Source organism: Xyrauchen texanus, chromosome 50, assembly GCF_025860055.1.
Source record: "Xyrauchen texanus isolate HMW12.3.18 chromosome 50, RBS_HiC_50CHRs, whole genome shotgun sequence".
Lineage (NCBI taxonomy): Eukaryota > Metazoa > Chordata > Actinopteri > Cypriniformes > Catostomidae > Xyrauchen > Xyrauchen texanus.
Window position 1 is genome coordinate 17,195,216 of NC_068325.1, and position 27,259 is coordinate 17,222,474.

General features: G+C 40.2%; 1 protein-coding gene across 1 annotated transcript; it reads right to left on the bottom strand.

The window, feature by feature from the left end:
- Positions 1–1,664: 1,664 nt before the first annotated feature.
- arl4ca (ADP-ribosylation factor-like 4Ca) lies at positions 1,665–5,713 on the bottom strand. The gene is made up of 2 exons (XM_052123821.1): positions 5,469–5,713; positions 1,665–5,369 (listed from the first exon to the last, which is right to left on the bottom strand). Exon 2 carries the CDS (start codon positions 5,087–5,089, stop codon positions 4,511–4,513), a length of 579 nt encoding a protein of 192 aa, XP_051979781.1. The 5' UTR covers positions 5,090–5,369; positions 5,469–5,713; the 3' UTR covers positions 1,665–4,510.
- Positions 5,714–27,259: the final 21,546 nt, after the last annotated feature.

Here is a 27,259-nt window from a genome sequence, read left to right on the forward strand (position 1 = left end):
AAGAAATGTGTTAGTCATCATTAAATATGCCAATTTTAGCCACAGGAAATGGGGAAAAACATTTGCGAAGTTTCAGGAAGTAAAAAAACAAGAAAAACAGATACTGCAGTAATTGCATTTATTTTATTTTTACGCGTTAAACATTCAACTCTTAATCGCAGATTACATTTCCCAGCCCTAGTAATTGAAAGTGAGTTACTTTATTGTAATTATGAGAATTTTAAATGTAATGCATTAGACTACCTTTTTACTTACAAATGAACTACATTAAGGTTAACTAATTACTTTGTAATCAGATTACACCTGAAACTTAAGCATTTGAATATTCTGCTGTAAAGTCACTTAAGGATGATTTTTGGCCGGACATCTTTGACCGTTGACCGTCTTGCTGTGTTTTTTAGTGTCTCGTGCAGGAGTGCGCAATATTTAGATGCCATGTCAAGTTAAAAAGTACTTTAACTATTCAAAAATGCATTTCGAAACACCTCTGTTCTGCTGTTTTCATGGCGTGGCGTCTAGCTTTTTTTAGCGCAAGAACGCAAATATATAATCGTCATTAAAAAAAAAATTGCAATATGCATAATTTTAAATAAAATCATTAGTGTATCATTAGTGTAAACTGGTCTTGCCATTGACTCATTATTGAAATGACTAAAAGCCACAAACTTATTCAGCACTGATTTATTTTTGCTAACGTTAGTAGTCTAATGATAAAATGTACCATGGTATCCACAGTTTCTACCAAAGTACCATAATTACGGCAGTTAATGTTAACTTTAATGTTAATTACTGTTTTTTTTTTTGTTATACACCTGTTGTTGTTTTTTTATTGCAGTATTTCTCTGTTAGTTGTAGTTAACAATCTTCGCACAAGTCTTGTTTAAGTTTTGTTTACTGATAAGATCAGATATGGCCACATTTCCATAAATAACAACATGAGTAATCCGTCAACAAGTATGATAAGAGAACAAAATAAGACTTATTCACTGTAAATAGAAAGTGTTTCTGAACATATTAAATCACATGTTCTGATTAATTGCTTAACCTGTCCAGATACTGACCTCATATTAGATTAACATCAAAACAATGATGAACAGTAATCTATTTCAATCTTATAAAACATTTATAAGCACAAACAGCTCAATCAACGCTCAGCATCCCTGTTTCTGGAATCTCGTAAAATTTCCATTGGGTGCCGCATTAATTATTATGGTTTATTTATAGGAGTCCATTACCTGCTGCTCCAGAAACAGCACTTTCTGTCCCTCACCATGGGGTAGGTTTAAAAAAAGGTTAATGTTCAGATGAACTGTCCATTTCATTTTTCCACTGTGAGTTTCGGTATTATTCAGAAACTTTTTCTTTTATTGTGGCCTAGAGTTTATGCTTGGAATCGTTTAGGAAGATTGTAAGGTATGTTCATAGAAATGTAATGTAATCTTAGTAATCAAAAATTTTCCTTATTTGGCACATACATGATTTTCAAGAATGTTTTCTTTTTCACAAATATCATGCATTTTTTAATCAAAGTTTTCTTGAGGTCAAAGGTCAAAATACCTTGACACAATCATAAGTGTCTTCTCAAATGAAAAAGCAGGCCTCTTCCAGAATAAAAGTGTTTTGTTTTCTAAATTGCAGTGTAGCGTGATGCTGAACTTGCATGCAAAAGTTTCCCCATTTAATGTTTAAAAATAACTATAATTTACAAACCGCAGCACAGCCTGGTAAAAAGTCAATTTAATTTTAAATCACACTCAATACAAGCCAGTATATTGACGTTTGTGTCATTTATTGACAGTGTATGTCAGTGCATTCCCACCCACCAGGTGTTGCGTTGTGGGTTTCTGGGCCCTTCATACTCCCATCAGAGGGATTTCTGTGGCTTTTTACTAATTACACAATGGGCGAGCTCTACTATTAATATCCATTTCCAATCAAGCTGAGTGCTAAAGGGTCATTATCCCGGTCCCGTGAGTGTGTCATACTCAAACGCATGCACGTGTGGGCCCCTGACAGCCTGGAACTAAATAAAAAGGATTATAGTCGCCCAGCACAAAGTGAAATCATGTAGATCTGACAGCACAGGGAATTATGGGTGATGGCTGTTGTACCAGACTGCCACTTTAATTACAGAAAACAGGCTCACTGCCCAAAATAATGCTGACTATTGAGGGAAAGCCCAGAATATTGTACTCTAACTACATTTCAAAAGCAATTTGGTGACATAAACAAGTTTTAAATTAAAGCTAAAGTGTGCCACTAGTGGTACCAAATGAAATTGCAAAAATAATAACTGCTTTCAAAAAGGTTTCCCAAACACTCCGCCCATCTTCCATTGCACAAATACAGAAAGTCCCCCTACAAATGGTTACTTATAGTTGTCTCTCCAGATTAAACTGTGATAACAGAAAGCATTTAACTGTAAAAATTACACACAACGATAAAGGATTTTTCCTTCATTTTTTCTTTCTCATAAATGTATTTCAAATAAAATGCAAAACAAAAGTATTCTGATAATATTTCGGTATAATTTAGTTGGAATAGTTTTGGCATCATATGCATAAACAGTCTTCATTTCACAACATGGTTTCATAATACACAACCTCTGATTGTAAAGTAAATAGTAGCATTTCATTAAAACAAATGTATCCTTTCACGTTTCAGGCCTGTGTAGGTACTTCAACCACTTTATAAAAAGAAAGCCAGGAAGACAAAAATAAAAAGAAAACATAGTGTGTATAAACCACTCTGGTGCAACAGGAACTGTAGGCATGGTTCAATGCACTGCTAGTTATGCAGGAAAAACAAAAGGAATTAATAATATAATGGCAACCGAAACATACAATGTTTCATTTTATGTATAGGTGCATGTAAGTGTTAAACATCAACATCGCATTCAGTTTATTTAAGGAATGACTTTGTAACAAAAGTATTTTTCATATTAGGTCTCTTCAAAGCGATTACAGGCAAGCAATTAAATTTGAAGCAATAATTATGGGGTTAATATCAAGCAGCAATATGGGTCCGGCCCATTTTTTTTCTCTTATTTTAATGTTTTAAATGATTGGCAAGTTCTATGTTTTCTTTATATTTTGTTTATTTATTTAATTTGTTTTTGGTTCATTTTATATATGCGTATTATTCATCTTGGCTAACACTTTATAATAACTTTCACTAATAAGTCATTAACAAACATATAACGCATAAGGGTGAAATGTGTCATTTCTGCGCCACCAAATTTATTATAATGAATGTTTTAAACAGGTTTCCCGAACAGACCATCCATCTTCTATTGGTCGGATAAACGGGTATCTCACGTGCCAAACTCACGCCATTGGTTGAGGCAATGTTTTTGTGTTGGGTTGGTCAGAATGCACAAACAAACAGCAATATTTTGATAGCGCCATAAAGCCACAGTCAGTACGTCTTCATGCGTGTTTAAAATCGAGATATAGCCATTTTTTCTGTAGTTGAACAATATTCTTCAGCTGTCTGTCAAAGTATGCATGACATAATGCGGCAGGTTAAATATGTGTATTTTGAAGCATGTGCACAACGCCGAGTCCAATTGAGTTCTGATTAATGTGTATACATGCTGGATGAAGCCAAGCTACAATCCTGTTATCGAAGTCTGTTAGTATGACTTCGCAAAAATGTACGTGTATACATGCTGGACGAAGCCGAGCAACAATCTCGTTATCGAAGTCTGTTAGTATGACTTCGCAAAAATTTCCATGTATACATGCTGGATGAAGCCAAGCTACAATCTCGTTATCAAAGTCAGTTAGTCCGACTTCGTAAAAATTTCCATGTATACATGCTGGACGAAGCCAAGCTACAATCTCGTTATCGAAGTCAGTTAGTTCGACTTCATAAAAACTGGACTGGTACGATTTCAGTTGGACTAAAGCATTTAAATTTTAAAAAGACAAATGATTGTTTTAGTGCGAATGAAATCGAACTTTTAAAGCTAATGTAAACGTACTGCGTGTTCACACTTGCGGTGGAAATCAACCTACTAAAAATGTACTTATATTGTTCTCTGCTAATTAAACTGGGATAAGAGAAAGTATTTTAACATCCAGAAAATTGCGAAGAAATTGGACTTGGCATATATTTGACATTTTAAAATGATTATAGATTTAGTTCGACTGAAATCAGACTTTTAAAGTGCATGTAAACGTACTGTGTTCACACTTTTCGCAGAAATCAACCTACGAAATTTTAAACAAATCGCTGTTCAAATTGGCGTTCATGCGCGTTCAAATGTGACTATTTATCAAAACATATTAAATCAAAGTTTAATGACATTTCCAACAATACGAATGCACATCAACTAATGATCTTTTGAGTGATATATTCATTAAAATCAATGGTGAAAGCTATCATAATGTGTTAGCAATTCTTGCACACCAAGGCAACACCCGTCATATCTTTCATTTCAACATTTTGAGAGTTAACAATCCAAATCCAAATCCAAATTGTACTCTCAACACAAGTCCACAACTTTTTATCGTTTCTTCTTCTGCTTCAGTGATTTTCTTCTTTTGACGATCATCTCGTATAGTTTGTCCATGCCTTCATGGAGTCCCTCGCCTATGATGGCGCAGGCCGGTTGGACGTGGTAGGTTGTGGATGGACTGAGTTCATGGAGCGCCAGGTGCTTCTCGATCTCATTAACCGTGAGAGATTTGGGAAGGTCCTGCTTATTGGCAATCACCAGGAGAGGAGTTCCTTGGTTCTCTGCGAATTTGGTGACTTTATGCAGTTCTGTTTTGGCTTCTTCAAGTCTGTCAACATCTACGGAGTCCACCACGTAAATAATACCATCTGTGCACCGGCTGTAGGACTTCCACAAAGGTCTCAACTTCTCCTGGCCACCGACATCCCAGAAATGACAGCTGATTCCCTTGGCGTTGCCATTGCTGAGTTTGATCTTCTCAGTGTTGAAGCCAATGGTGGGAACTGTGTTGACAAATTCATTAAACTTTAAGCGGTAGAGTACTGTGGTTTTCCCAGCCGAATCCAAGCCAAGCATCACAATGTGCAAGGACTGGAATGCAGCAATGTTGGAGAAACCGTTCCCCATCTTATGACAAATATATGAAAATCAATAAATCACATGGCAACCTCTCTTATCTGGAAAGGCAATGTCTCTCCGAGAATTTGAGGACCAGCTTAATGGTTTAAGGCAGTAATTTCTCCAGTTCCATTCGTTAATATGCTTCCAAACTGGGATAACTTTAATAATTATGAAAAAAAAGATCAAGTCATGATCCCATAAGGTGATCCATAAAACGCACAATCGGCCACACCGCTCACAGTAGACGCACTTAATGTGTCAGTGAAACACTGGAGCTCTGCTTATCCTAAAAAAAAACATTAACACATAAAAGCATTTTCTATCTCCATTACACATCATCCGAGGCAGGTATACACGGTCGGTCTGGGAAGGGCGTTGGGTTTACCTCCTGTGATCGTAATATTAGAGGATGGGTTGTGCTGCAGACCTCCGTTTATCGGTCCAGTACCATGTACGTATGAATATCCCGATCAGATATGTCCCTCACACCGCGTAAATCCGAGACGGTAAGGTCAAGGAGCGAGGCGTGTCCTCAGTAGAGATAACACAAGCCGACGCTGATACGGAGGATTCCCGCACCGCGCCAGATCAGCAGCAGCACATGCACTGAAGCAAACGCACTGCTGTGTGTGTGTGTGTGTGTGTGTGTGTGTGTGTGTGTGTGTGTGTGTGTGTGTGTGTGTGTGTGTGTGTGTGTGTGTGTGTGTGTGTGTGTGTGTGTGTGTGGAATACAAATGTGACTGAACTCCTCCCACACTGGAGAGGCGAAGCACGGAGACACCAGTTCAGAAAGTCACACCACAACACGATTTGCAACCTCAGGCCATGTACATCATAATCGCCAGAAAAAAGAATATGATATATATATTTGTCATTGCATTGTAGTAAAACATGATACAATAAGCATGTATTGTTACAAAAACAAAGGTTTTATTTTATGAAATAATAATAATACAAAAAAATCTATAAAATAATAATAATATTTTTTTATTATTCATATTTATTATTATTGATTTAATACATAATATTTATTATTTAAGAATATTTTATATTCTATTTTATAATCACTGTAGTGTTTGGTGCATGGGGAACTTGTTACAATAAGAACGTGTTCATATAATAACAATTTGTTTTAAAATAAAATATGTTGTTCTGTCAATATAATAGAAATTCTTTAGAAATATTTTAAGTTTATAATAATAGATTTTAAATTATTTAAAATGAATTGTATTGTTATTTTAGGTATTATATTATATTATATATTAGCCCATATGATGAACATCTATTAATGTGGGCATGATATACTATAAATACGTCTTTAATTAAATAATCATAGTGTTTGGTGACTACAAAACATAACAAACATATTTGTTTTACTAAAATATATCTTGTTCTATTCATATTGCATTATAATAATTAATTTATTAGTTTATTACAATAGTTTCATTTAAACTGCTTAATGAGCACTTTAAGACATTACAGCATCATTTTCTGTAAACTGTTTAAAGGATGTGTGTTGTGAAAAGCACAACACAAATAAAACTGACTGACCTGATCTATATATAGTCTATTCATTTAAGAAACAATTCATTTAAGATTTAAGAAGCATGTTTACGCAATTTATAAGAACAAATATTTTTTTTTATTAAAATACAATATTTTAACTATAATATAAATTATTTTGTAATATTCTATACATTGTATTATTATTTTATTAGATTATTTTATAAAGCATTTTAGTCATTTTATGTTATTTAAAATCAATTTTATTAAGTATTATATATTTTATTTTATATATATATATATACACACACACTATTAGATGTTCAAGGTTTGGGCTACAAATATAAAGATATAAATTAATTTATTTATGTTTACCATATAAGTATTCTTTAATAATACTACTATACACTGGCGGCAAAAAGTTTGGAATAATGTACAGATTTTGCTCTTATGGAAAAGAAATGCCACTTTTATTCACCAATGTGGCATTCAACTGATCACAATGTATAGTTAGACCTTAATAATGTGAAAAATTACTATCACAATTTGAATTATTATTTTTTTTTTTTCAGAACTTCTTGAACTACTTCAAAGATTTCTCATCAAAAAATCCTCCATGTGCAGCAATGACAACTTTGCAGATTCTTGTTATTCTAGCGGTCAGTTTGTCCAGATACTCAGGTGACCTTTCACCCCACACTTCCTGTAGCACTTGACCTTTCACCCCACACTTCCTGTAGCACTTGCCATAGATGTGGCTGTCTTCTCGGGCACTTCTCGTGCACATTACAGTCTAGCTGATCCCACAAAAGCTCAATGGGGTTTAAGATCCATAACACTCTTTTCCAATTATCTGTTGTCCAATGTCTGTGTTTCTTTGCCCACTCGAACCTTTTCTTTTTTGTTTTTCTGTTTCAAAAGTGGCTTTTTCCCATAAGACCTGAACCCCTGAGTCTTCTCTTTACTGTTGTACATGAAACTGGTGTTGAGCGGGTAGAATTCAATGAAGCCGTCAGCTGAGGACATGTGAGGCGTCTATTTCTCAAACTAGAGACTCTGATGTACTTATCCTCTTGATTAGTTGTACATCTGGTCTTCCACATCTCTTTCTGTCCTTGTTAGAGACAGTTATCCTTTGTCTTTGAAGATTGTAGTGTACCCCTTTGTATGAAATCTTCAGTGTTTTGGCCATTTCAAGCATTGTATAGCCTTCATTCCTCAAAATGATGATTAACTGACGAGTTTCTAGAGAAAGACGAATCTTTTTTGCCATTTTTGACTTAATATTTACCTTAAGACATGCCAGTCTATTGCATACTGTGGCAACTCGATGTATTAGTAACAATTATTTGGTATAACAGAAAACTCAAGGATGTCCACTTTAAATAAACAAAACAATGTTTGCCGTGTCTTATAATGTAACGGTTTAATTGATATGGATCTTCAGAACAACCTATGACTTAACAGATATTTAATAGTTGTTTTTTTTATTTAATTCGAAGGCAGAACAATGTGACATGTAAGTCTTTACTGTTATACATTCTAGTATTGTAATATATTGTATAAATAGCAAAACGTGTATAAATAACACCTATTTATCCAATGAGCTGTTCTTCCCCAGAGGTTGAACAGATTGTAGAGAAACAAATGAAGGATTAAAAAGTAGTAACACTTAGTTGACAGAGAAGAAGAGCCTTGAAGTTTTTGTTTTGTGACTCTGGTGACATCTAGTGTAAAGTGAGTGTATTACAGCTTATATTAAAACTATTATTCTATAACCATAATAGCGCTTAATTTTGATTGCATCTTAAAAATCTGGATTAACATAGTTGATTAAAATATTATATAGGATGAAAAAAAATTATTACAAATTAAAGACACCCACAAAACGTAAACGTAAAAAGATATAAACAATTTTTCAGCATTATTGTTTTTATTTTTTTATATATTGTCAGCAAAATAAAAATTATTTTACCATATTAATGCAAATTTAAAATGCACAATAGTATTTTGAAATTATATTTTTGTGATAAAAGAAGTGTCTTACACAATGTTCTTGAATCTTGACTGCAGAAAATGTAATGTTATCTATCTTCCACTAGATGTCAGGGCGGCGCAAGTTAACAAATAAAGGAACCTTCCCACAACGCGTCAACGATTCTTTTCGTGAAAGTTGTTCATGGTAAAGTCTTTTCAGTCACTTCCACCAAATTTTACCAACCAAACACTATTCATATAAAAGCAATATTGGTGATAAAACAAATCTTTTCCTTTCCCAATTTGTTTAGTTTCATCCTATCTTTTATCGATTACCACAACAGGGATGAATTACCTGGTGACAGAAACCTTCATGATCAGCTTGAAAAGTGATGGACATATTGTTTTCTTGTTTCTTACAGCTTGCTAGAGGCTTTAAGTGGACTGAAACGGAACCAGGAAGTCTGAGGAGAAAGAACATGTAAGTGCTTGCAAGGATGTCAATACAAAAAGGAGGCATGTATTTAGAGAAAACAAAATAGAGAGAGTTTCTGACATTCTGACAATCTTCCAACAGGAAGGAAAGGGCTCAGAGTGTGTGGGTCATACAGAGGAGCTCAAATTGTTTATTGTGGTGAAAAAAAAAAAACAAGTTCAAAGCTCTTTTTACAATCAAATGGCTTCAAAGAGGTGGAGGCCTTCATGCAAGAACACAACACAGTATGTGCACCATAATTAGTGGTTCCTGCCAAGGCAAATATCACTATTATTATTGCTCATATTTAGGGTTAGGGATTTTAACAAACCCCTAACTTGAAATGTAGTTTTGTCTCACTGACATTTAGGGTGTACAGAGAGATATTGATCAGTATTTTATTGTAAAGCATGGTGTGGTTCAGTATTTTACAGGTATGTATTGTCCGTTTCTTCAAAATGTAGTGGCTTATACAGGAAGTGAAGTAATGAGTCATGAAGACATTAAGACAGAGGACACAGGGACTTTAACTGCCCAATGTTGCAATTTTATAAATGAGCTCAAATAGGTTTGTGCCCCTTTGGTCCTTCCTGTCCATTTGAGCAGCTGCTCTGACAGCAGGGGAGAGACACCTGGAGTTAGGATATCTCACCCACACACACACACACACACACACACACACTCACTCTCTCTCTCTCTCTCTCTCTCTCTCTCTCTCTCTCTCTCTCTCGTTTGTATATCATTGTGGGGGCTCTCATATAGACTTCCATGCATTTTATGGATTTTATACAAATCTAACAATAATTTCTATCCCCAAACCTACCCCTAAACCTAACCCTCACAGAAACCATTTTGCATTTAATAATTTTCCAAAAAACATAATTTAGTATGTTTAATAAAACATTTCCCTTGTGAGGACCGTTGGCTGGCCCCCACAAGATTGGTGATCTCAGGTTTTACTATGTAGTTTAAATATAGTACACACACAAACGTGCCATGGTCCTCTCATTTCTGCCAATGCCAACTGGGATTAACATGACATCTCACCTTTAAATATAAAATAACAAGTACTAGACGTGTTTTGACCAAAAACAGTTAAATCTTTATATTAGTCCTATAATACACCCAGTAATGTGATTAACCTCAATTAACCTGTGCCTCAATTCCTTTCAAAAGTTTTGAATAAAATTTTGACATGAAAATGTCACTCGCAAATTATTTCACATCCATAATGTGACTGATTGTAGAGTGAAATATTTAACGTATACAGGGACTTGATTTCATCAACATGTTCACACAGGAAATCAACATGTTTGTGTATCTTGAAATCAACCACATTCAGCCAAATTACTGACAAGCACCATACACCATCAGACATTTTTGCATCAAATCACAGGTGAACACATTTCCCTTTAGTGTTACTGATTACCAAGACACAGGTTCTAGTCAAAAGACAAAAAATTAGGGCCGTCAATCGATTACAATTTTGAATCGAATTAATTACATGGTGTCTCGATTAATTAATCGTGATTAATCGCATATACAAATATTTGCTGAGAAAGCCCCTCATATAACAATAATTCAATATATTAAGATTATTCATATTTATATCAATATATAATTATACTTAGTTATCTTTAAATATTTAAAAATTATATATATATATATATATATAATTCTCGGCGTCTCGGGTGCGTCGCATCATAAACATAAAATGTTTAGTTCACTGTTTCAAGTTAAATATAGTTTAATGCTCAATCTTTAAACACATCTTGAGATCCCTTAGTTCGCATTTGCGCTCCTTCAAGTGTTTTGAACGCAAGAATGTAATGCATGTTTGTGTTGTTCTGCCTACTGAAGTGTTTTCTTCACTGTATAAACTGTGCGTTGCTCATACAGCTGAAATTTCACTTACTGCCCTCTGGAGTAAACAGTTGGTACTACAAGCTTGCAATTCTCAGGAATCTTCCTTACTATGGTGCGATTAATTGCGTAAATTTTTTTAAATCGACAGCCCTACTAAAAAAACTTGTTTTTGGCGCCTCTTGGTAATGATGGGAAGATTGAATAATTTTGCTGACTTGGATCTTTGCGTCTCGTTCAGCAAAATGAACAAATCTTTATTTAAGTCATTTTGTTCATTTCATTCATTTGCAGTGGCTTCTTACTTGCTGAGCAGCCTTTCAAGTACTGTCAATAAAGGACACTTTCTAAGAGCTTTTATACAGAACCTTACAGCACAATCAAAAATACATTGTAGTTAATTTTGTCAAATAAAGAGCTGTGTATCAGAGCATTACAAATGTGAGACACTGCCTAAAATATTATGCAATTACTATTGATTGTTTTAGTAGTAGTAGTATTACATTGAATGTCACATAACTACAGTATACAGTAGTGATATTTTTCCATTTAAATTGCACTTTATTTTGGCAGAATCTTTTATTTTGAAGCCAATGGTTACAATAGTAACCCTTTTTCTTTATGTTTTTGCTGGTAGCTTCTCTCCTCCGGAAAAGCAAGTCACTACATGACCCAATGTGATTATTAAACCACAAAAGGCATGACATTTCCATGTATGAGCAAAGGAACTCTAAAAAGTATGAGCACTTTAGCTCACACAACTCCACACATTCACAAGCACTCACATTTGAAGTGTGCAACACATGCAAATGATATATTTATCTCATTAAATTTCAGCCTTTGCAGTTTAATAATCAAATTAGGACATGACGTGATTTTAATTTGTGCACTGAATGTATACATAATGACATTCATATGTCAGATGGTATCATTTGGTTATCTGAGCATTTTTATACAAGTACAAGTACATAAGTGTGGTATCCGACCTGATTCCGATACCAGTATCTGGACATCTCTATGACCATGACATAATTATTAATTGTAACTGTTTCAATAGCTTTTTAACGACATCCACTAAGCTCTGTTTGGATTTGGGTTGCTATGTATTTTGGAACTGATCAGTTTTCCCCAATAGAAAATCCCCAAAACCAACTAACCAACCACCATCTGGATAAAAAGAAAACAGTCCGGATAGTCAAACAGTTTTCTTTTCGGTCCGTCCATCCATCCATCCACAACTAAAAATACAACTCGCTTTTGGCGGCACTCTGTGGACATTGCACCCGGAAACTGGAGCTCACACATGCCAATACGTTCACCAACACTTCAAGCTTCAGGGTGCCTTAATTTGAATTTCGGTAATCAGAACGATTTCAGCAGCAAATCTTTTGACCTACTCTTTGTTTTGACCATAGGTCAATGAGATCTTTATTAATCAATAGATTAAAAAAAAAAAGTGATTAATCTCATACTTTGTATTTCCTGAAATGTGCACCTAAATATCCATTTACGTCCTTTCAAGATGTAGAACTTTCCATTTTAATGCAGTTTCACCCAAAAGTCAACTTGAAATTGCCATTTGTCACATATGAAAACTAAGCTGTAAAGGATAGATGTACAATCTGTTCAATATGTTGTACTGTTGTGCATGTTGGTGTTGACCTCTTGACCTCAAAGTAATTCCACTTTACTTTTTAAAAATTCTAGTCTAGAACCTTAAGATAGTACAACTTATTGAAATATACTTATATCCCTCACAGCCTTGTTTTCAGTTACTTCAAATAAAATGTGGCATCAAAATAAATATTAGCTTAAAAAGATGCTTCTCCATTACTTACCGATAAACATACTCTTGGTCCGAACAGTTAAGGCATTAAGCCATTCCTTCAATTTTCTACAATAAATACATTTAACGGCATTAAATATAACTAATCTCGTAAGTTGGAATGATAACTTTAGCAGTACTACTTTATACCTTCTTTCCAAACAATAAAGAACTGTTGCATGGTAGCCTGAGAGAATTAGGGTTTTGGATCTTATAACACTTCAAGCTGTGAATATTTGAGAGGTTTACAGACACCAAGGGGACATAATCCTCAAGGTTATGCTTACTCCGACTGCTAAAGAACATCTAGTGTTATTTGCTCACTACGGAGACCAGGACCTCCTTTAGGGAGTTCCTTTGAGGCTCCTCCAAAAAAACAGCAAGTGAACAGACCTTTCCATTTCATATTTTTCTCCTTACAGACACACTTCCCAACTTTTAAAGCACTCTCAATCCTGTGAATGCAAAACAGCCTCTAACATTAATGTGTTTTGACGTACGAATTTGCTGTCAGCGAAATCTTCTCATCTCACTTCTGTCTCACCCATAAGAGCTCTTGCGTGAGGAACAGGTAGATGAGGGACCTGCATTAAAATGCAGAGAGGGTGTGTAACCGAGCAACAGGGCTGAATGGGACATGCAGCTAATTGGTTTCTTCTCCTGTGAGGCTCATTGATTTTGTATGTGATGAAGCTGTAAGATCAGCCAAGAGACAATCGTGTTCTTTTATCAGATTTGGGTGATCAGCCCTCTGTGACAACCGCCGTGGACCCAAGTTTTTTTTTTTTTCCCTGTAGGAGAGTAAAATCACAAATTATATCTTGTTAATATCTCAATTGTCTCACCTAGACACCAGTGAGATTATATGTAGAATAAATTGAGACTTGCTTGCAGTAAGTCTACTGCTTCTCTGACTTATCTTCTTAGACAAAAGCCTTAGTAATCTTACTTAGGTCTCCTCTAGAGTTTCAGAAGAGATCTAATTCTCAACAAAGTAGATGAGACAAGAATACAAAATAAAATTATCAAACGTATACACAATAATAAGCGTGACAAAGACAACATAGTTTTATTCTAAAGACTTGTTTTAGGGTTTTTCTAAACTCTGTAAACAAAGACCAAATGTAACTATCGAAAAGCTCTGTTCAGACTCAGGTTGCTATGACATTTCCAACTGATCATACTAATGGTTTTCCCATAATGGATAATTGGAAATCCCCAAAATCCTATACACTTGCATTGACAGAATGTTTAAACTGACAATGACTATTCAAACTCTAACTATCAAAAAGCCAAACACCAAATCTATGCCTAGCAACAAGCCAGAACACCCTAGCAATCAGCTAGAACAGCCTTGCAACACATAGCAACTAGCCATAACAGCCTAGATGCAGCTAGCAACCTTTCACAGCACCCTAACAACCAAACAAAACACCCTAGCAATCAGCTAGAACAGTCTGGAAACATCTAGTAACAAGTTAGAACAGCCTGAAAACCCCCTAGCAACCTTTCAGAACACCCTAGCAACCAAACAAAACACCCTAGCAATCAGCTAGAACAGCCTGTCAGCACCTAGCAACTAGCCAGAACCATAGCAACCTTTCACAACATGCTAGCAAACAGCTAAAAAAGCCTGGCAATGCCTAGCAACCTGCCAAAAAACCCTGAAAAACTGACAATGCCTAGCAACCAACCAAAACGCTCTTGCAATAAGTTAGAACAGCCTTGCAACACCTAGCAACTAGCAAGACCTGTCTGGAAACACCTAGCAATCTTAAACAACACCCTAGCAACCAACCAAAACAGCTAGAACAACCTGGCATCACCTAGCAAAACACCCTACAGAAGCAAACAGCTAAAAAACCCTAGCATTCAGCTAGTAATCAGTTCTCATTGTGTTTCTTTGAAGCATCAACTTTGTCTCAGATGTTTCTTCTAAAATTCCTTTGTTGAGACAATTTTTGACATACAGTAAGAATGCATAGCTATAAAATGAATGGGATAGTATCTAGCTCAGATAATTTAATCTTGGAAGAATTTGATGACAAACTAGGTGGGTAAAGTTTGTCTAGATTAACTTTTATGTTGGGTTGACAAAGCATTGTTTAAAATAATTTTAATGTTTTGAAGTTTAAAGCAGAATACCATAACCAACCAAAATGCAAAAACAAAACCTAACAGGCAACCAAAACGCCCTAACAATCAGAGCTAGCAACTAGACAGAACAGCCTGGAAACACCTAGCAACCTTTCACAACAACATAGCAAATACCACGAACAGCCTGGCAATGCCTAGCAACCAGCCAAAACACCATAACAACACCTAACAACAAACCAAAACACCCTAACATTCAGCTAAATTGTTGACAGATTAGAAACTCCGAGCAACTAGCCAGAACAGCCTGGAAACCACTGCAATGTCTGTCTGTTGGACGTTTTGTCTGTGTCTGTCTGCTTTAAACTTCCAAACTTTAAAACTATTTTACACAATGCTTTGTCAACCCATCATCAAAGTTCGTCTAGACAAACTTTACCTAATTAGATTGTCATCAAATTCTTCCAAGATTAAGTTATCTGAGCTAGATGCTGTCCACATTCATTGCATAACCATGCATTCTTACTGTATGTCAAACATTGTCTCATTTGTGTTTATTTTTTTATACTAAGGAATTTTAGCAGAAACATCTGAGAAAAAAGTTGATACTTCAAAGAAACATAATGAGAACTCCATTAAACCTCTAGAGCGCTGAAAGAGGAACTTCTGAGCAATAAAACGTCTCGGTTACCTACGTAACCTCGGTTCTCTCGAGATGAGGGAACGAGTATTGCGTAAGCTAGCTTACGCTACGGGAAAGATTAATCTTTTCTGAGATATTGAAGCCAAAAAATTATCCTTAATTTTGTATCATTTGTCAACGCAGTGCAGCAACTGCAGACCTTGAGCGGGCTAGCTAGCGAGCTCATTGGTTGCTCTGCGGCAACTGCTGCAGCCTATAGACGAACTTAGCGTGAACTCGCTCCAATGAGAGGCGCCAGCTCACTGTCCCAAAGCCCGCCAGAACGGCCGTGGCTAGGGTGCATATAAGCGCAGTTCGTAGGCTGGAACCCTGGTTTTCATTGAATGAAGCTGAAAATCGCCGTGGCGCGAAAGCACGGCCAGCTACGCAATACTGCTCCCTCATATAGAGAGAACCGAGGTTACGTGAGGTAACCGAGACGTTCTCTTACGAGAGGTTCTCTCAGATATGTAAGCTAGCTTACGCCACGGAACCCATTGTCAACGCCGTAGCGCCAAGCATCCACTGCATGAGCCCCAGGGGGTGGGGGACCCGGGGAGCCCTTGTGAGTGGGGAAATAATATTTGGCCGGCAAGAGTGCGGGTCAGTGTGTGTGTGATACATAAGCACATAGTGGGAAGGGAAACAGAGCGGCGGTGCCGGTCTGTGTGGAATGTGTCCCATTAGTGCAGCTCACCAGGGGAGCTGTAGCGTATTAAACCGCTAGTAGTTTTGCCTGCAGAGCAGGCACTTCCAGATTGTAAAATCTGACAAAGGTGGAGGGGGAAGCCCAGCCCGCTGCCACACATATGTCGTGAATGGAAATCCCGCTGGACCATGCCCACGAGGAGGCCATGCCTCTGGTGGAGTGAGCCCTAATGCCTAACGGGCATGGCAGGTCTTTCGACGCCGCACGCTGCAGCAATAGCGCCCACTATCCATCTAGACAGTGTCTGTTTCGAGGTGGCGAGTCCCTTGGTGCGCCTCCGAACGAAACGAAAAGCTGCTCAGCTGCCTGAAAGAGGCGGAGCGCGCAGTATACAATCTCAGTGCTCTGACCGGGCAAAGGAGATTTGTGTCGCTCACTATCGGATGCTGGCAGAGCCGATAGGGAAATAATCTGTGCTCTGAAAGGAGTACCGATCACCTTGGGGACATAGCCGTGTCTAGGCTTTAAAATGACCTTGGAGTCACTTGGTCCAAACTCCATACACGCAGCGCTGACAGACAGCTGCGGAAGGTCTCCCACACGCTTAACTGATGACAGGGCAGTCAGAAAACGGATTTGAGTGAAAGGTATTTCAAATCCACGGATTCAAGCGGTTCGAAAGGGGGCTTTCATAGCTTCGAGAACTACAGAAAGATCCCAGATAGGAACCGATGGGGGCGCGGGGTTCATCCTTCTAGCTCCCCTGAGGAAGCGGATGACCAGCTCGTTTTTTCCCCGTGACTGGCCGTGCAGGGGTTCGGCGAAAGCCGCGACGGCCACCACGTACACTTTGAGCATGGATGGGGATCTACCCTTATCCAACAGCTCTTGTAAAAACACGAGCAGTGACGACACCCCACATGTCCGTGGGTCCAGGCCTCTGTCGGTGCACCATTTTGAAAACACCGACCATTTGGACGCATAGAGTCTTCTCGTGGAAGGGGCTCTAGCGTGTATGATAGTGTTCATTACTCCTTCTGGCAAAGCGACGGGTAGTCGCTGATCACCCACGCTGCAGCGCCCAGCTCTGGGTGGGGATGCCAGATCGTGCCGCGAGCTTGAGAGAGGAGATCTGCTCTCACTGGGATGGGCCACGGGCTGTCAGTGACAGCTGCGTAAGCTCCGGGAACCATGTCTGATTCTCCCAGCGCAGGGCTATGAGGAGCACCGAGTGACGCTGCTTCCTGATCCTCTGCATTACCTGTGGCAATAGCGAGACGGGAGGGAAGGCGTAAAGCGGGCGGTTGGGCCAGTCCTGGGCCAGCTGCGCCTCGCTGAGAAAAATACTGGGCAGTGAGAGTTCTCTTCTGACGCCAAGAGGTCTATCTCTGCTCTGCCGAATATTTGCCATAATTTCTGGACTGTTTGAGCGTGCAGGACCATTCCCCTGGGGAACATTGTCTCTGGACAGTCTGTCTGGGCCGCCGCTCAGGTGGCCTGGCACGCGCGTCGCCCTCAGCGAGCGCAGGTGGCCCTGGGACCAACTTAGTATGCGTTTTGTCAGATGGAAGAGGTTCCTGGATCTGACACCGCCCTGACGGTTTAGATAGGATACCACAGATCTGTTGTCCGAACGGACCAGGACGTGGTGACCCTGAATGACCGGGAGGAAGCGCACGCAGCGCGCACTCGACCGCTATCATTTCCAGACAATTTATGTGAAGGAGCTTTTCCTGAACTGACCATAGGCCGAAAACCGGCGAGCCCTGCAGCCCCAACCCGTGTTGGACGCTGCCTGTCGAGATGACTTTTCAGGCGAGATACAGCTCCCATCGTCACTCCCCGCTGATACCATTCGCCACCGCCCGCTGCAGAGCTGATATACAGGTCTGAGTCACTCTGATCGGCTGGCGGCTCATGGCCCACGCCCGGCGAGACGCTGGTGTTTAGCCAATGCTGAAGCGGGCGATGCACAGTAAACCCAGCTGAAGTACTGCTGCGGCTGAGGCCATGTAACCTAACACTCTCTGAAATTTTTTCAGAGGCGTGAGGCTGTTCATCTGAAAAGACGCTGGCGCCGTGTAGATAAGCGAGCCGCCATTGCCACAGAGTCTAGTTCTATTCCAAGGAAGGAAATTGCCTGACTGGGCTGTAGTGAGCTCTTGGTCCAATTGACTGCAAGACCCAGACTGTTCAGATGACTGAGGAGAACTGTCCTGTGAGACAGAAGCTCCGTATGTGACTGTGCCAAAATCAGCCAATCGTCCAAATAGTTCAGAATTCGCAAGCCCTGACTCCGCAGGGGTGCGAAGCGCCACATCCATGCACTTCGTGAAAGTACGGGTGCTAAGGACAGGCCGAACGGAAGGACGGTGTATTGATAAACCTGACCGTCGAGGCTAATCTCAAGAATGGCCTGTGACGGGGATTTATCTGAATCTGAAAATAGGCATCTTTCAGATCGAGAGAAATAAACCAGTCCCCTGGCACACATGTGCGAGGAGTTTCCTGATTGTAAGCATTTTGAACAGTCTTTTTGCAAGCACCTTGTTCAAAACCCTGAGATCTAATATTGGTCTGAGGCCGCCGTCTTTCTTGGGGACAAGAAAATAACAGCTGTAAAACCCCGACTCGCTCACTCTCGGCGGCACTCTCTCTATGGCCCTTTTGCACAGAAGGTTTGCTATTCCGTGTTCACAGTAGTTTCGAGCCGCGCCCTGAAGCGGGGAGGGCGGCAATCGAACTGTAGCAAATAGCCCTGTTTTATTGTGCTTAACACCCATTTGCATATCCCTGGGATAGCTTCCCACGCTTTGAAGTGTAACGCTAGAGGGTGAATGGCCAAGTCGCCCTGATTGCCGTACACAGCGGGCTGAACAGAATGTGTGAGCGTGCTTATTGTGCTTATGCATGACTGCTCGCAGACAGCAGGGACATGCTGTTCTGTGAGTGACTTCCCGATTGAGATGAATGGGGAAAGAGTCACATCTGTTAAGTGATGCGTGAGCATAGTCACGGGCACGGGACTTACACATAGAGAGGTGTTTGCTGGCCGTGTGACAGAGCGGGCAGAGAGGGGACTCTCCGTTTATTGACTCTAACACTCGAGCGGGCTGGGCCCGCTTTATGTGAGTGTGCTCTGATAGGAACATGGGAAGTGTAATGCTTGTGTGTAGGGGTGAACACTGGATTGTGGGCACATTTTCTACACATAAGACATGTTTGCTCTCTGATAGGGACACGGAAGTGTAATGCTTGTGTGTAGGGGTGAACACTGGATTGTGGGCACATTTTCTACACATAAGACATGTTTGCTCTTTACAAGATCTTTTTGTGTCACCGTGAAAACGGCGTTTGAGTGCAGGCAAGCGGGTAGTAACACCGGCTTGTTGGCTGTTGAATTCACCACTGTAGTAGCCTGAGAGAAGGGGACTGACAGGGGGCGAAGCTTTGACGGTGGTCCAGCCACGGCGGGACTGAGCCGTCGTTTTTTCAACAAAGCTAGGAGGACTTCGGTTGTTCAGGTTTCAGCGCAATCTTAGGCCGAGGCCCGCGGGGGGGCGGCGGTCTGCGGCGGCTGTCTGAGCGCGATCTGGGGCGGCCGCCCTGTCGACGCTGGGAAGTCTGGCTTTGTTGAGCTGGGCGCTGTGAAGACGCTCGTGCAGGAGGCTGGTTACGTGGGCGGCCTGCAGAGGAGCTAGCGCGGCGAGGCAGGAAGAGATTCATGGCTTGGGTGGGTTTCTGGACTTCCGAAAAACGGTCATCAATGCAACTTACCGTGGAACCGAAGAGACCGGACGGAGAGAGCGGCGCGTTTTGGAACGTGGAGCACTCAGCTTCTCCCATGTCAGCTAGCGTTAGCCACAGGTGTCTCTCGGTTACAGTCAGCGAGGCCATGCACTTCCATAGGGCTTGAGCTGCATCTTTGGTGGCGCGAAGGGCAAGGTCCGTCGCGCTCCTTAGATCTGTAACAGCCTCTGGGTGCCTGCCTTTCTCATCCCATTCCCGAAGAAGGTCCGCTTGGAGGATCTGCAAGACGGCCATGGAATGCAGAGCAGATGCGGCTTGGCCGGGCGGCGGAATAGGCGCGCCAACACAGGCGGAAGTAGTTCTGCAGGCCTTAGACGGGAGCACTGGCTTAGACCGCCATCTCGCGGAGGGCGGGCAAAGGTGTGCTGCTACCGAATCCTCGACTGGGGGATGGAAGAGTAGCCCTTCTCGGCGCGCCGCCCACTGAAGCGAGAGAGGTGGAGACGTGGGATCGAATCCTGGCCGAGAGAGGCGCTGCTCCACGATTTAGAGAGCTCGGCGTGGAGTTCCGGCAGGAAGGGAGCGGCCAGGCCGCGGGCACCGCGGTGACGGCTTTGAAGAAAGCAGCCGCCGAGTCTGTTGGGAGCCTGCTCAGGGGCGGTGACCACTCGAGCCCGAGGCGGTCGACGGCCTGTGTGAGGAGGCGTATCAGTTCCCCTTCGACCCGGCGCGGGTCCTGCTGGATTCCTGGGCCGATGAGGAGGCTTGTGACCACTCCTGCTGTCCGAAGCCATGATGGAACAGCAGTCCTTGCCCTCCGCCTCGCTCTCGAGGTGGCAGCAGTGCGGCTGCTCGGGCGGCAACTGCGCGGCCCCGGGGGCAGGGAGGGTGAACGCGATGCTCGAGGGAGAGGCTCCGGCGAGACAGTCGCTTCTAAACCCGGTTCCGCAGCCTTTGGGAGCGGGCGCTTCTTCCGGCGCGGCGAACAGAAGGCGCGCGGCGGCTCGGTCCTGAGCGCTCGAGTCGATCCCGCGAGGGTCGACATCGAAGCTCCTCGCAGAGGTCGCATCCGCCGTCAGCGGGCGAGCTCTGCATGCCCCAGTCCCAGGCAGAGAGCGCAGATGATGTGGCGGTCTCCGGCGCTGAGAGGGGTGCGGCATGAACCGCAGGTGCGAGGCATCTTTAAAAAGACGCTCATGCTTTTGTGAAGTTCACTGAGGAACTAGTTTGCTTTAAAAAGGATACGTCGCCGGATGGTGTAGCTCGCAGGATGGCTGAAGGTGGCGGCGGCCGGCTTCTTCGAGCGCTGTCCAAGCTTGCTTGATGCCCCTCGAACGGCGACGCGGCTTCTTGCAGTTTCAGAGATGCGAAGAGCTTCGCTGAAGAGATGAAAATCAGGGTTCCAGCCTACGAACTGCGCTTATATGCACCCTAGCCACGCCCATTCTGGCGGGCTTTGGGACAGTGAGCGCTGGCGCCTCTCATTGGGCGCGAGTTCACGCAAGTTCGTCTATAGGCTGCAGCAGTTGCCGCGAGAGCAACCAATGAGCTCGCTAGCTAGCCCGGCTCAAGGTCTGCAGTTGCTGCACTGCGTTGACAAATGATACAAAATTAAGGATAATTTTTTGGCTTCAATATCTCAGAAAAGATGAATCTTTCCCGTAGCATAAGCTAGCTTACGCAATATGAGAGAACCTCTCGTAAGAGAACTTTAAACTTGGTAGCCACGGATTTGTGCTGCATCGTTGGAAAAATAAGCAATTATTGATAATGTCTCATTCTAGTTAAGACGAAATTTTTTGGCTGATTCGTTACAATTTGGCATCTCTAATTACGCAAATATTTCATTTAAACCCAACTCTTGTTCAGTCTTAGACATGGGTGCCAAGACAATGAGCTCTGTGCATGCAGCCAATTAATGAAATGAAACGGATACCATTAGCATGCCGAGTCCCAAGACACCACACCAGACTGCAGTTCTGTGTTGTCCAATACAGTTCTATGCTGAGTCACGTATGAAGCACTTTAGATTTTTCTGCATGTCACAAACAAACATGATTCCATCTGTTTCAAAGCCAAAATAATGAGTTTTAGAGCAGTGAGGGGTAGCCGGCATCTGTAGCGTGCACTTGCATCTTCTGTGAAAAACATGAGTTTCTTGCTTAACGGAGCTTCTCAAATAACAGGCGGACTGTGTTACACCTGAGTGAGTGCAGATAGAGAGAGAGAGAGAGAGAGAGAGAGAGAGTGTCACAGAGAGGATAAGTGAAAGAAAGAGTAAAAGGAAATAGTGCATGAGTGTGAAAAAGAAAGATATTAATTTGGAAACAAAGAAAAGGATTGTACAGTATACAAGAAAATAAAGAATTGGATCGGGGATTTATGTATTGTTGGTATAGTTTTGAAAGAATTAGTATTTTAACGTTTATGGATTGTTTAAATTGGAAAGACATTTTTGAGTTCATATTGAAATCTTGAAGTCTTTAATTGAAGACGTTTGTATCTTGCCAAACCTGAGCATTGTTTCAGACATTGTTGAGATCTCTTCTGAAAGATGCATGTGAGATTACTAGAGTCTTCATACACTTTTGCACTTCATGCATTTAAAAATCTTAACGCAAACACTTGTGTAGAAAGAACCTAGCTGGATTGAGTAAAACCAAACGATACGCGTCAATGTAACTCTAACAGATCTCTTTGATTTCTTTATGTACTAAGTAGTAAGAGTGAATGTTAGCATGCTAAATACAAGCTGGTTGTAAGCACTACAGAGTGTAGTTTAGTATCTATGCTACAGTTAGCACAGCAATTGCTCAACGAAGTGAAAACATTAAACACTAACATGTATCCCCTTTATATTCATCTCGCACAAAAACACATAAAAAACATGCTCCCTATCAAGTCCCATGCAGAGTATGCTGGGAAATTGAAATTCGCTGCCCAGTTTCATCAATGCTACATTAAACACCACAAAAATAATGAATGTAGTCCCAACTCAAATGGATAAAGTAAACTTCTGCTTTACAAATTTAAATGGATAGAATGCAATGAAATCAAGTTGTGTCATAATGTTCTAGAATTATGTTGCTTTAGTTCATTTTAAGTAAATTGAACAAGCAGCAAAAACCTTTTTTGAGTGTGATCAAAGACATAAAAAAATGATATTATAGTCTCTGTTTGGCATGCTCACAAGATACACAATTACACAGGCTTCAAACTTTTGTGTGACATCTCTTCATGTACAATACACACACTCTCATGCAGAGTCGCAAACTGCAACCCCTAAAGCGCAAGAAACTAAACTGTGCCTCTCCCTTCAGCATCCATGACAGATAAAGGCAAGATACATTAGCCAAAATCCCCATCGGGAAAGATTCCGCATGGAATACATCTTTAATCAGCTGATATGCGAGTGGCCTAAAGGATTGTCCTTGTGACAAACTGCGGACACGAGAGAGCTCAACAGGGCCGGTTCTAGACATTAAGAGGCCCTAGGCAAAATTTATGTTGGACCAACAGTGCTCTCTCTCTCTCTCTCTCTCTCTCACACATGCACACACAATCACCCATACAAACACCCACACAAACACCCGAAAAAATTAAGTCACATAAAGCTGTCAAAAAGTTGCTAATACCATCCTACCTGTGTCTGTTTTCTGCTATCGAAAATAGAAGTGACCATACTAAATTTACCTCAGGAATAATTAAACTCATGTTTTAAATGTGGAATTATATTTAATATAGTCGGCAAAAGCTATATTCATGTTTTGATTATGAATTACAGTGATGTGCTGACCTACAGATTTTTTCTCTGCAGATCCACCCTAACAAAAATTGAGAGTTCATGCTGCAAACTTGCCAAAAATTCGCCAATGATCGTTTTCAAATACAAATGAGCTTTGCGAAAACGTTTGCAGTGAATCACAAGCTCATTTGCATGGGAAAATAATGAGTAGCTGGTTTGCCAGAACTCTAGATGTTTTATAGTCAGGTGTGCTCAAGGGATATAGGGATATTCTTTGGTTGATTGCAATCGGCCCAATGGACCATTCTCACCATAAGCGAACGAGAGTTTGTTTGCAGTCAGACCGAGACTACCGAGATCTGAGTGCGATTGCCATGTTCATAAATGCCGTATAATCTTATCCAAAATGTATAATTTATTTTAAATGTTGAAAGCAATAAACATTGCAAGCTTTGGCAAATCTTGTAAAAAATACACTCACTGAGCACTTTATTATCAACACCTGTACACCTACTTATTCATGCGATTATCTAATCAGCCAGTTACGTGGCATCAGTGCAGTGCATAAAATCATGCAAATACGGGACAGGAGTTTCAGTTACCGTTCACATCAATGATCAGAATGGGGAAAATCGTGGCATGATTGTTGGTGCAAGATCGGCTGGTTTGAGTATTTCTGTAACTGCTGATCTCCTGGGATTTTCACGCACAACAGTCTCTAGAGTTTACTTAGAATGGTGCCAAATACAAAAAACATCCAGTGAGCGGCAGTTCTGTGGACAGAAACAGCTTTTTACTGAGACAGGTCAACAGAGAATGGCCAAACTGGTTTGAGCTGACAGAAAGGCTATGGTAACTCAGATAACCCCTCTGTACTATTATAGTGAGCAGAATAGCATCTCAGAATGCATAGCAGGTCGAACCTTGAGACGAATGGGCTACAACATCGGAAGACCTCATCAGGTACTTTATTAGGACTGTGGTGTTCCTATCCTCCTTTGAAGATTTCATTAAGCCCTTTAATAAAACAGATCAAAAGACTTCCATCCAACACCTTCATCCCTTCATGGATTTTCAAAAAAAAATCTTTCAACCTCCACAGAGCCGAAGATCTACAGTTATCCTAATGTTCAAAGTAATAGTCAGAATTTCTTCGTAAGTGACTGAGTACTTTTCAGTGTGAATGAAATTCAAACCACAAAGCTTTTTAATTTCATTCATATAACCAGAAGTTACTTGAATACAATGACAAGATTCGTTTAAAGGGATTGTTCATCTAATGTAGGTGTCCATGCTGATGTTATACATGTTAATTTGGGAATGAGTGCTGACACAGTTGAATCCATGGTATGCTCTTCTCAAGATTTATTCAAATAATATATATATATATATATTTTTTTCAAGAAATAAAAAATATTGTGGTATGTGTCTAATATGGTACATGTCCCCAAAAAACCATTATATTAACATGAAATATGTATAAAAAAAAAACATGTTTTACTTGTAAATATTCATCACATTACATATGTTTAATGTGTTGTGAATGCTGTCTATAATATAAAAACTTCTACTTAATTGACCAGTTTGGTTGTCTTCAACATTTGCATCTTTAGCTGAGGTTAGACAATTCCTAGGAGAAGAGAGAGATATTGATTTATTCTTCTAACTGTTACCCATCTGCAGCACTCCGCAGGATGGAGAGATGTTAATTAAAGGGCTTACTTGAAGTGCAAGAGCAAGCTGAGCAATACACTCTTGCAGTCTCTCGTTATCATTTTAACTTTCCATTCCAATGCTGTTTCTTTCCCCCTCACAGCGTCATTCATCTTCAGGGATTAAGCCTCTAAACAGGAATATGAATGTGGAGACAGATACAGCTCACATTAGCTGCTCCCTCAGGAAGCCGTTTCTGGTGTTTAACTGCAATATTTATTTGGCACTAAAGGGCCATTTACACTGGACGTGTTTTTTGTGTTTTAAAACAGCTAGACAGAGTGTGACAGAATAAAGCTGTTGAGACATACGTTATAGATCTTAGTTTGTTATAGTAGCGTCATGTTTGATTTTTGACACAAATGAAAAGCTAGATGAAATTTTCCACAACTCACATTTCCTTGGAGGTTTTCTTTTTTTGCCTACTGAAATTTCTTTGTAGGCGTAAATGTTTTCTTTTATTGTTTTGTCAGCGGAAAAATCCATCTCTCCCTCACAGACTCATTGTCATTATCATCAAAAATATATTAAAATAATAAAGATGGCGCTACTGTGAATTTGGGTTCCCTCAGGGATTTTAGATTAGCACTTTGCGGTTTATGAGGTAACATTACTTGAAGAGACTTTAACGTTTTATTCTACACAAAATACCTCTTTCATTTATCTATCTATCTATCTGTCTATCTGTCTGTCTGTCTGTCTGTCTGTCCGTTTGTCCGTCCGTCCGTCCGTCCGTCCATCCATCCATCTCGCTATAGATCTTATTAACAGTAGCACCATGTTTTAATTTTTGACGTGAATGAAAAGCTCTTAGACCACTTAGAGTATTTTTATTCTACTAAAATTTCTTGGAAATGTAACTTTTTATTTTAATCTTTTGTCAGCAGAATGATCCAAACTGTTTTAAACAACTGTACAGACAACTAAGTCTCTCCTTCACAGCCTCATTGTCATTATCGTCAGCGCTACTGTGAATTAGGGTTTCCTCTGGATTTTATATTAGCACTTTTTGGTTTATGAGGTAACATTACTTGAAGAGACTTCAAGTTCGCAAACTCACATCCTTGTGGAAGTTGTAGTCCTTATGTTGAGACTTGTTAGCAACTTACATTCTATCTATCCATCCATCCACTGTCTTTTCCATCCATCTATCCATCCATCCACTGTCTTTTCTATCCATCCATCCATCCACTGTCTTTTCTATCCATCCATCCATCCATCCATCCACTGTCTTTTCTATCTATCTATCTATCTATCTATCTATCTATCTATCTATCTATCTATCTATCTATCTATCTATCTATCTATCTATCTATCTATCTATCTATCTGTCTTTTCTATCCATCCACCCATATATTGTTTACTTTCAGACAAAGTAAATAATGGATATTTACTTTCAGATAAGGCACTTTTCAAAAAATCACACTGACCTGATTAGCCAATCAGCCTTAAGTATTCATCCGTATCCTGGCAACCACCTGGAATGTTCCTCTTTATCACTGCTGTGTGGCTTTGCCTCATTTCCATGGATACGTTGATCCTCAGTGTCAGCTGCCCATTGTGATGCATAATGCATTGGCAAACGTTTAATTAAGCTCATTTTGCAATGTATGCCAGTGACAGACAATTATGTCATCAGAATTATTTATTAGTGGGATTGAAAGAGGGGAGTGGCATGGCAGGAATAGCTCAAAGATCTTGTGTTACAATGGTGATGGTACTTTTGTTTTATTCAAATAAAGGTGAAAGAAAATAATTTTCAGGTGTTTGTTCAGTTTTAGAGAGGGGAGTTTCTGTTTGCTTTTGGTTTAACCTCATAAAACTTGTCATGAAAATTTCACCTCAAAACCCAAAGAAAGAAATAAGATATTATATTTTGCTTACAGAAAAGGAGGCTTAT

What these genes read in the sequence shown, in the direction of transcription:
- arl4ca (XM_052123821.1), bottom strand. Translation starts at nt 5,089, where the DNA reads ATGGGGAACGGTTTCTCCAACATTGCTGCATTCCAGTCCTTGCACATT.